We start from the raw sequence: 11,731 nt of genomic DNA on the forward strand, positions 1-11,731 counted from the left end.
TTAATTTGGAAAAAAAAGTGCCATACATTGCTTTGTATTTTACTGCTCTTTTGAATTATTGTTGCTTAAAAAAAATGTGCGGTTACCCTTAATAATTTTTTTTTTATATTCCAGTAGTCCTTGCTAAGATCTGCTTTTCCCACAGTCATAAACTGCACAAAAATACTTCAGTATTAGTAGGCACTGTCCTTAACTACAGATGTGATCTTGTTTGTTGCATTCATAATGATTCTTCTAACTTTTTTTTAATTTTTTTTTTCCATTTTATTTTAATTGGAACACCAAGGCACTACCTGCAATACAAATATGTACACTGCAATGCAATACCTACACTACTCACAATACTATAGATTTATTATTTACAATGTGATACCTTTACTACTTACAATAATTATTATACAGTATTTACACTACTTACAAATACATTTTTTTTATTAGCAGGATCAATTTTATTCATAAACATAAATTCTATGTAAAAAAGAGACTTTTGATTCCTCTAATTGACCAGTGGGCTTTGAGCGAAAGCATCCTGTTTAAGCAATTAGCCAGAAATAAAATGAATGAAACAGTTGAATATCAGCTTTTTTATGATCTCAGTGGATCTTTTGTACTTACATGACTGTTCAACATAAAGCTTGTAATACTTTGACAAGATGGTAATTTTTTTTCTAAAGAAAAAGGTCTTTCACCCTGAAGGTGATTGGCAAATTTTAATCACATAACGTCAAGTATTTATCTTTACAGCGGTTACCAATAACACGCAACCTATCGCCTTCAAAAGACTCCGATAAAGTTGCGTTTTGGTGGACGTCAATCAAAGAAAAGCCGTTGAAATTGTTTTGAATATTTTCTGAGAACATTTCAAGGCAACAGAACGAAAAAATTGACAGTTTTATCCGCTGACGGATGGTAAACTTTATGAAAGTTGATTTCCAAGACAGGTTAATTAAAAAAATGCGCATTGTTTAGACGAAGCCGTATTTTTTTTATGAAACATTTGAAATCGCTACACCTGAGAATTAAATCAGCGATGCGTGCAAGTGAGCAAATTATCACGTGCAGTGAAATCGAATTTGTTTTTAAATTCAAAAATGCCTTTTATTTGCGCTTGATCTGGGTGGAGAATGGATTTAAATAAAGTTTGCTATCTCTTAGCGAGGTAAAATTCTTAGTTTCTTGCAGGGTTACCTTGGAATCTTGTCACCATTCAAAATAATTTCAACGGCTTTTCTTTGATTAAAGTCCACCAAAACGCAACTTTATCCGACTTTTTTGAATGCCATAGGTCGCGTGTTGTTGGTAACCGCTGTAATTAATAATTAACAATGCCAGAATTTCACCATTTTATAATTTACAAATTTTGAAGAAAACAAAATGCTTTTGGAGTTTGGCTCTGCCTTTAAAAATTAAAGAAAATAAATTAAAGAAATATTAATTGACAGGTCTTGGTGTTCAAGGGTTGTGGGCTTTTGTTAATTGGCAAAATTGGTTGAAACCGAACATACAGACTTAGTTTATCTTAATGATTACAGTCCAAGTGGACACCGCTGTAAAGCCAAGTTGATCTTGAACTAGCACTGTTCAGAAGCAGTCGGGTAGCACTGCTGTGTAGTTTCTCAAAGCCATTACCCTGTTTAAAGCCAGTGCTTGCCGTAAATACTTTAAAAATAAATGTATAAGCTCAGTGCAGCAAACTTAAAAATGTATGACTAAAAGTTTATTAGTACAAAGCCAGTGCTTGATTAAAATTACTTGACCTCGATGAACAGACTTCATAAAAAAATATAAAGTTAAAATTTAAAGTAAACCAGTTAAAAGAATGAACTGCTTTGAAAAAAGTGAACCAATTAATTAACAAAAATTAAACTTTCTAGATAAAAAAAATTGAACAACAACACTGTAACTGGTTATTCCCTTGTTAAATATTTATTATTTTCAACAGTATTTACTGAAATTAAGATTTCTACAAGGAATGGTTACTGGTGGAGTTGGATGTTTCCTCAAATGATCGCCAGCTTTACCTCAGACAAACACATTCTGCCTGAAATGTCACCATACATTTTGGTGAAAGTTTTTACATCATTACCCAAAAGTTACCTCAAATAATTTACTCTCTTGAATAATCAACTTGTGGCTTTGGACATTTTAATAATTGTTATAAATGAATTAATTTCACGCCACTGCTTGAATTGTTTCTTGTCAGGCATTCATAAAATTAGTCTCACTTTATTTGGTTCTCATGCATCTGTTTTTCCGTGTTGTTAATACATTTCATGCAATTTGTGTGAATCAGGTAAAAGCCAGGGGTATTGTTTTTATTGACGCTTGTCTTTGATCAAAATTTCTTGACTGATGTGTAGTTTCAGAAAATATCCATACCTTAATCAATGAAGGAGGATCACTGGAAATCCCAAGGGGGTTGGGCGCAATTTTCAGGAAAAAAATGAGGGTAAGCTGGAGGTTTTGTTCAAACCAATACACTTTGTGAGGAGGAAGACTGGACAGCACAATGTGCCCACTATTATATTTACCAATTATTCCACAAGCGCACATTGGATGTGAGATGGTAGAAAGCCAACGAGGTGTGTAACACCAATTGGCTATAATCATCTTGTATCCAACAAGTGTAAGTGGAACAATTTTATTAAAAACAATCTTATTGATTTCGCTTCACAAGAGCAACAAGAAGACAATTTGATGGTTGCTCTTTCTTGGGTGTGGTATAATGGCTCATATACCATGGCTGCAAAGCCAATCAAATCCCTGGAACTGCCTTGTACAATGATCTAGGTTTTTATTGATATGCATTTCCTTCATGTAAAACCCCCAGGGGGGATACTCGGGTATAAACGTGACGGGGGGCCCGATGTATTTTTTTGGGTCTAAAATTTTCAACTCCTGTATTTTTTTGGGTTGAAGATTTAACCGTGTATTTTTTTGGGTCTGAAAAATCTGCATGTATTTTTTTGGGTTCGAATTTCTGCCAGGCTAATAGTTCTTACGCAATTCAAGCCAAAGTTCCTGATCCTGCAAGATCCAAAAGGCAGAAAGGCAGTATGTATACTGTTCTTAAGATTGCATTTTTAGGGTATAAAAGTCATGCATTTTTTGGGTCTAAAATTTCTGGTCTTATATTTTTTTGGGTGCACAATATAAGGTCCATGTATTTTTTTGGGTGCAAAATATTAGGCTTCGTCGGACCCCCCCCCGTCACGTTTATACCCGAGTACCGCTCCTGGGGTAAAACCAGCAGTTGGTTTAACATGGGGCCTGGGCCAAACATATCTTCTGTGTTTGTATTTATTTTTTTCTCTTGTATATTCTCCAGTGTAATGGTTACTTTTGTCTATTTACGCGGGATGCCCTGAGGGGGCATACCGTGTCTAAATACGGGTCGATCTTTTTTTTTTTTTCCTTCGTCGTAGTCACAAATCGGTACATTAATTTATTCATTAAACTCTCCCCTCTCCTACTCGGGATGTAATGTTCTGATTGTCTTCAACAACAGCAGGCCAATCAACATCCATTCTTGTCGCTTTAATCGCGAGGGAGGGGACCCACTCAACCCTACCGGTGTGACGTCAACGCATCATTTGATATATTTATTAAAGACAGATTAAATTGTCGCGCCATATTGTTAACATGTTGTGGACTCAAGTGTGCCGTTTTCAAACAGAAATTTCACCATTTTGAAGCGGTAAATCGAAAGAATAACTTCTAAGAAGCACCCGACATTTAAAACGGTGGAAATTGGTGAGTTCCTGGCGAAGGAATCGAGCTTTGTTTGACAGTCTTAGACCAAGACGCGAGACTAAAAAGAGGTCATTGAAAAGCTTACATTATCGTAATGGAATTTCACAGATTTCCGGTAATAGTCTGAGTCGCGTAACACAAAGTAAACAACGTAACGCGATCGTCGTAACTCAAACTATTCCATTAGCAAGGATAGTTTTATCAATCAGCGAAGCATACAGTTGGAATAAATGAATCAGCCCCAGCATCACGCGTAATGCCAGTATAGAAGGCATCTTGTTTATCTCAATTATCACTTGGCGAAGTTAAATAAATAAATAGTTTTTTGATTTGCAGTTAATATTTAAACCAACATGGGCATCAATTCACCAGGAACTGTGATAGCACAGCATGCAAATCCTTCAATTCCTACGGGCAAACTTGCCACTGCCATCCACTCACGTTGATCGGTGTCATAGCATTCAACACTCCTAAGTTCCCTGTTATTTTTATTGATTCCACCAAGCAGGAAAATTTTATTCTGAATGACTGCTGCACCAGCGTGGGAACGTGGCTGAATGGAGGGTGCAATGAAAATCCAGGCATTTTTTTCAGGGTCGTACAGTTCACATGAAGCTAACTTGTTGGGTGACTCAGTAATGTCCTCTCCCCCCATCACAAAGATTTTGCCATGAACACTGACGGCACTGGCATCAGAACGACGCTGCTTCATAGGAGCAATATCAACCCAACAATTTTTTGCATGATCATAACATTCAGCTGACATTAAAGGTGCATCATCGTCACTACAATATCCCCCAAAGGCATAGAGATGAGTTGAACCAACTACACAGTGCCTGGTCCGAGATGTTGCCATGGAAGCAACATATTCCCATTTGTTTAATTTTGGGTTGTAACGCTGGGTAGTACTTTGAGGCCAACCTTCTGCATCACGACCTCCTACAGCATACAGCAAATCCCCAAGCACGGCCACGCCTACACCAGCAACTTCCTTTTGCATCGACGTCACAGTTGACCATGTGTTGGTCCTTGGATCAAACATTTCAGCACTCCTGGTCACGCTGCTATTTTTAGCAGTGCCGCCCATCACATACACCACACCATCATGCACTGCAATGCCGTGATTATTTCTGGGGGCAGTCATTGGGGACAGCTCAAAAACTTGCTTTATGCTTGGCATGAACACCTTCGCCGACGCTGTGACGTTACAATTCTCTTGCCACCCACCCACTATGAGAATGGCTGTTTGGCATGCGCGAGGCTGAAAGCACAAGTGATCTGAATTTTGAACTGTTCCCTTGGGAGATGAGAAACATTCCCTTGCTGCGCTGACAAAGCGTGAACAAGATTCATCGCTCTTTACCAAATCTTCCTCTTGTACTTGAGTAATTAAGTAACACCTCGCTAAATAGATCAAACGCACGTGTGAAAACAGGGCCGGAAAGTGCTTCCTTCTTGCGTCCATGTCGTGCTTCGTCCATTTCAGCACAGATTCGAAGATTTTCTCTTCTCTGGCGACAAGATCATCGCTGGATATTACAGCAAGCATTTGCTCGATACTCAGGGTTACAAAAGCACTGCTGGCTGAGACAGCAACGTAGTTTTCAAGGATATGTTTTTGTGCACTGTCGCGTAGTTGTCGGACGTTATATTTTTCCGCCATGTACAACAGAAACAAGCAATTTTCCGAGTTTAGATCGCTGATCAAAAATTCACAAGCCTTATCTTTCAACTCGGTCAAAATCAAAAAATCTGCACCGATCGCTATATCTAAGGCGTTCTCTTTGTCGATCCTTATTCCTCCTCCGTACATATAATTCAGTAGTTGCTCCAGAACTTTTGGTTCAAATTCATCCATGCTTACCACATTTTCGGTTTTTTCTTTCATTTCGTTCGCAAACAAGGCCTTGAAGAACTCGCTGTTTGCAGAGAGGATGTTCCGGTGAGCGGCAAAACACATTCCTTGCACATTCAGCGTAACATCACAAAGTATTTCTTCCTTTCGAAACTCATTCAGTGTTTTCATGACCTTTGCGCAGAACATTGCTTCTGGTGAGGACATGATCGGTGAATTTTTGCCTGTTTTCTGTTGATCTGCTCGCCTCAGCTATAAATCCTTGCTTGTATGTTTTCCCTGCACCCCTGCACCTGCTCGACCCTGTTTCCTGCAGTGTTTTCATTCAGCGGAAAATTTATTCTGGCACAGGGACCCCAGCTTTCATGATCAGGACGAGTGATCAGGAAGACTAAAAGTTTCCTGTTAAGAATGACGAAAAATTGTTTACACCAGGAGCCCAGGGGCCCGTTTCTCGAAAGTCCCGGTAACTTATCGGGCCCGGTAAGTTGCCCGGTAAGCCCCCGATAAGTTTACGGGTGTTTCTCGAAACTCCCGTTATTTACGATCCCGGTAAGTTGCCCGGTAAGTTGCCCGGTAATTTACGGGAGGTCATGACCTCCCGTAAAGTGCCCGTAAAGTTTACGGGAAGCAATAATTTTGTTGCAAGAAAACAAGATGGCCGCCGGAGGCGGTCATTTTTGTCCCGGTTTGTCGGTCGCGTACTTACCAAGAACGATTGATTTTAGACAAAATAGAAGAAAGAGAAAAAATAGAAAGATACTGGTTATCCAGGGAAGTAATAAATTCGCTTGTTGACGAGTTACTGGAGGAAACCTTTCGAGCTAGAGACACCACACAGTACGAGAAGCAGTCCGCTGTCCGCGAAAACACAGGTAAATATTTTGCAATTTTAGAACTAGAACAAACTCCTAATCCAGTTGGTTTCAGTCGGTAAAAACCAGAGCTACTGTAGTTTGCTCAGTGGGTTTCGAATTTCGGTTATCCCGGGAGGACTTGCAATTTTGCGCCGTAAAGCATTTCATATGCCTGCCCGTACGTACGTGGCCCTTAGATTGTTTTTGTTTGAGATCTAAGATGGCTTTTTTTACGTAGAAACTGCTTCCGATCGTCCGAAAAGTACAGTATGTGAATTACCGAATTAGCTGCATGCTGCATTTACTACCAAAATACCGGCCGAACTGAAACTAAACCCACTCAGTACTGTAAATAAACACTTCATAAATTCGGGGAAAAAAACGAAAGCGATGGAGGTGTCATTTTCAACTACAAAAATACAGGAATTTGTGTTAATGACCTAGTGTAACATAGGAGTTCACAGGACAAACAAACAAACCAAAGTAAATAAAATAACTGAGGGCAAGGGTAGGGTAGGGTAGGGGGAGGGGGAGTAAATAAAAAAACATATGAAAATATTCTTTGGGCCATGGAAAGCAGACATACAACTGAACTGCCCAAATAATGTATTGAATGAATGAATGAATGAGCAGCCACAACAGCAACTGAACAGGCAGACATAAGCAAGCCAAACTGAGTGGCAGCATGGTACAGACAAGAACAGCTGCACAAGATATTTTCGGGCATGAGGCCCACTCTTAGACGTACCAAACGGACAGTTGAACATGCACTAACACCATCCATCAGATGGAAAAGCAAACAAACAGAAACGACAGTCCCTCAGTAATTTAAAGAATGACTGAACAGCCACAGTTGTGACTGAACAACACATAGACAATAGAGTTAAACCACCATGACTAAGTACCAAGACAGCTGGAGGTATGGCATGAATGGGAACAGCGGCGTAAAAGGATAGCCTCCAGAGTATATGTTGATCGAGAATTGCTATGGTGTGGGATTGCTAGATTGAATTAATTTCTTTATATAAAATTACATTTTCATTTGAAATTTGGTGGAGTAGTTTTTTAGAAACCATTAGCAATTACATGTAATTGGCATCAATTGGATTTATTTGGAGGAATAATTTGAATTTTTTTGGAATAGAACCTTGAATATTTTTTTTTAATTTGAATTATTGAATAAAAACTTGAACAATTTTGTGAACAATAACTTGAATAATTTTTTTAAATTGTTATTGAATAATTATTTTTCAAGATAATTTTTCTTGAAAATTCTTTTTCATCCACAGGGGTTCAACTGACAGAAGAGGGCTAACTGAGAACATCAGGAGCAGGGGAACAACTGATGGAAGAAGACTGAGTGTGAACAACTTAATTTAATTTTAATGAAAAATGTAATTAAGAAAAATGTATATACATGAGTAATTGGGAGAATTAAATGAGCTTGAAAACTGCACTGGCAGTGCCGTCACTCATTAATCATTAAAAACAAATCCTTTACATGTGATAATTAAACTCAATTTTACTAAATGTTGCATAAGGTTAGACATACTTGTATATATTGGAACTGCTAATTCTTTTAAAGTATTTCAATACTTTCTATTCCTTGTAATATAGGACTTCTTGAAAGTAAAACTGACTATTTTTGCTAGTGAAACAACATGAGAATGTGAAAAGTTAAGTGGCCACCTTGAAATGACCAAGTAGCAACATTTTTGGCATACGTACAGTCTGGTTCTTGTGTCAGAAAATTATATGGTTCCATGCTCACTTTGTAATTTGAGGGCTCAAATCTGCCACACAATCAGCTTCTGACTTAAGCCATTAACCAAAACATAATTTAAGTCCCATATTTTTCCCACCCCCAGGGAGGGTACTCAGTTATATTTGTTGCTGAGGTATGAAAGCTTTTGTGGGTTTGAAGTTAGGGATTTTCAGTTGGATGTTTGGGTGGCTTAGGTTTAATTTTTTTGGCAGATTTATTTGGTTAGAAAACATTTTGGTGGGGAATTTTTTGGTGTTGATATATATGAAGCAATTATTGTATCAATTTTAAATAGAAGAAAGACCTTCACAGTTATTTATGCAACTTTCTTCTATTTAATCTTTCATCCGCAGTTCAAAAATATGTTTCATACATTCACATGGATGTATCTTTTTTATTTACAAGTTCGAATGATAAGCAGAAAAAAAGAAATAACAAAAAAATCTGATAGCCTGCATGAATAATAAGAGATGACTCGTGAAAAGTTTGATGTAAAAGATATCCAGCAAGAATATTACCTGTTAACCTGGCTATCAGATTCCAGTGGGATAGTATACATTAGTATTGTTGTAAAGTTATATTTTGGAGTTATATGGCCCCAATATCCAACACTGATCAAAGTCACAGGTCCAATGAACATGCGGTTTAATTATCTGTTCTAATACAGATATAGACGTCTATAATGTTCAAAGCTACAAGCAATAATAATATTAATTATTTTATTGCAAAAAGGTTGATACACTGTCAGCATTTTTCCTATTTCCCGCAAATAATGCACTCTAAAAGGGCCATGAACAATGTAATACACTCTCAAGCCCCCTCCCTCCCCCCCCCCCCCCTTCCCAGTCACTGTTTCAAAGTACAAAAGGAAAAATAATTGTTTTGCCTAGAATTCAATAAATTATACTTTCTAATCTCCACATGTTCAGCACCTCCTCGGAGCTATTAAAAAGATGCTGCATGTGGTCGGCTGCTAAGAACCTCATCAATGATAATGATGATGATGATGATATATCCTGACCAATATCGTAATAGCTATGTATAAGTAGCATTATGGGAAGGGTTCCAAAATGCTATAGGGTTCCCTAGTTCTGCCAACTCAATGTCATTAACTCACTAGTAAATGTTTTTTCGGCTTATATTGATTCCTGAAAAACTTGCAGCTAAAATTTGTTGTTATTACTATTTTTATTTAGCATCTACCCCTAAAGGGCATAAACTAATTACATAAAATATATTGGAGACACTCAGTGGATAGGCTACATTGTATACTTAAATCTGGAACATAAAATTGAGAACTGCACCTATTATCTAATTAGTCACTTGAATACAGCATTAGCTTTTGTTCATTTTTTATTAATAGACACTAATAATTAAAAATGAATATTCACACAGAATGTACTGGTGATCAGATTATTTTGAAAATATCAATTATTCAGGAGTATGGTTAGAATATATTACTTCCAGCTGAGCTTGAGCAAGTGTCTAAATTGGTGGCCTTTTCCTTGTTTGGCCCAGTTGGTGTTGTGCCTGTCCATTTTTTTTTTTATCCTAAAAGGTTAAATCATCAATAAATTTTTAGTACTATTAGAAGTGTTGTTGTCCTAGACATCATTTCAGTGATCATCACCAAAGGTCATGACTGTAATCCAATACAGTAGGTTAACCTTGGCTGGCCAGAAGTATGGCAAAATAGTCATAAACTGACCACAATTATGCTCCCACTGATATTTGCTATCACTAGCATCCTCCTTTCCCCCTCTCCCAGGTAATGCATGACTGGTTTTGGAATCATTTTGATTTTTGAACAAAAAATCACAATTTGTATTTTCATGTGAGCAATTTGGCAGCCAAGTGTTATTCAAGTGCAAATATATTACCAGTAAATAGTAACAGCGGCAGTGCAGTGTTACCAGCTGCCAGACTGACTTCCTGTATAAGATAACAATCATACTTGTAACATTATTATGATCAAAGTTGAATATTAATACCATTAATCTGAATCCAGACATGACACCCACTCATTAGTTTCACAGTAGGGTTCAGGCACAGGGACAGAGACTACTTTTTTTAGCGATTGAGCAACTGAGCATGTATTAGTCATATAAAGAGTTATAGCAATCCAATAAAATTCCGCTAAGAGGAGTAAAATCACTAAGTATTGCTTCATACCTAGTATCTGTAATCTAGAAATTGGAATTGGCTCAGCCATTATTATTCAGACATGGTTTATTTCTAAGAGTGTGATTAGAATTAGTCATTTCCGGTTTGATGTATGTGTAGGATTTCGATAAACTGACTAACCAAGAACCGAAAATACAATATTTGATTTATAAACAATAAAAGGGATAGCTATGGTTATCTGCGCGTACATAAGCTTACCTTTAACACCACCAAATGTTTGTTGCACACCACGAACTGACCATCAAAGAGAAAAGCAGATCGGAATCCAGCAGATCAATACACGTTCCTTCCTCCCACACTGGCGCGTTCTAAAATAATGTAAACATGGCATCTCCAATTCGCATATCCATGTGAAGTATCATCATACAAGAAATACTTCACAGACGATAGATACATGTAGGATGGCGAAAAGCGAAACTGTCGAATCGAGCTACCAAAGGCAACCGATCATCTCTTGCAAATTACATGATAATGTAAAATAATGATCCTTTTGGTTGCTCTCCTTTGACACAACGAGAAACTCTCAAAGTTAAACTTAGCGCGTATTGTACTGTCCTTCAATAATCATGAATACAGTCCTGTCGTGCTTTTCCATCGAATGAATCGAATGAACTACGCATAGTCCCAAGCCGTTCTCCTTCTCTTGCGAACGAGCGTGGAGCGCGCGCAAGAGCCTGGTAACGGTCTTCTATTTTACCGGGCCCGGAAATTACCGGGAAAGTTTACGGGTGCTTCGAGAAACACATTATCGGGCCCGGTAAAGTTTCCCGGTAAGTTGCCCGATAAGTTAACGGGCCCGGAAATTACCGGGACTTTCGAGAAACGGGCCCCAGGAGCCTCTTTATACCCAAGTCAGCCCTACTCAAGAAGGATTTCATTGATCTTGTTAAAGAGAGAAGAGTTGCGTCACCCCAATAACTATGCATATGTGGTAATAATATCTTATATTTTGGGTGTTTCCTTTTTAAAAAGTACTTTGCTCTCCTTATATCCATTAAACATGCAATCAATATAATCAAATAGCCTGAGTAAACATACGTCAGTTTCAGTTTCCGAACTCGGGCTGTTTAATGTTTACTCATACACAGCCAGCAATTAGACCTACTACTGAGCTTTAATCTAGATAATGCTGACTGATGCCAACTGGGAGATCTAAGAAAAGGAAGAGGGTAAGTCACACAAAAATAAATCTCTTTCCCTAGTATAGCTAGCTATCCAGCTCCTCAACCGAATCTTTCTGTAAATCAGGTACAGGTGCGATCAGTCCCGACCGGGCCCCCCGACGGGTCGAATTGCATCCAACGCGTATTGCACTGC

The 11,731-nt window shown here is 38.0% G+C and overlaps 1 protein-coding gene and 1 long non-coding RNA gene across 2 annotated transcripts; both read right to left on the reverse strand.

The window, feature by feature from the left end:
• Window positions 1–4,033: 4,033 nt before the first annotated feature.
• On the reverse strand, window positions 4,034–5,944 carry LOC146474486 (kelch-like protein 18). Its single transcript, XM_085117086.1, has one exon. It carries the CDS (start codon window positions 5,813–5,815, stop codon window positions 4,097–4,099), a length of 1,719 nt encoding a protein of 572 aa, XP_084973212.1. The 5' UTR covers window positions 5,816–5,944; the 3' UTR covers window positions 4,034–4,096.
• A 2,660-nt stretch (window positions 5,945–8,604) lies between these two features.
• On the reverse strand, window positions 8,605–10,652 carry LOC146474487 (uncharacterized). The gene is made up of 2 exons (XR_014866147.1): window positions 10,613–10,652; window positions 8,605–9,781 (listed from the first exon to the last, which is right to left on the reverse strand). It is a non-coding gene; the product is annotated as an uncharacterized LOC146474487 (long non-coding RNA).
• Window positions 10,653–11,731: the final 1,079 nt, after the last annotated feature.

The sequence above is a fragment of the Pavona decussata genome, unplaced genomic scaffold, assembly GCF_977016875.1.
Source record: "Pavona decussata unplaced genomic scaffold, jaPavDecu1.1 SCAFFOLD_89, whole genome shotgun sequence".
NCBI lineage: Eukaryota > Metazoa > Cnidaria > Anthozoa > Scleractinia > Agariciidae > Pavona > Pavona decussata.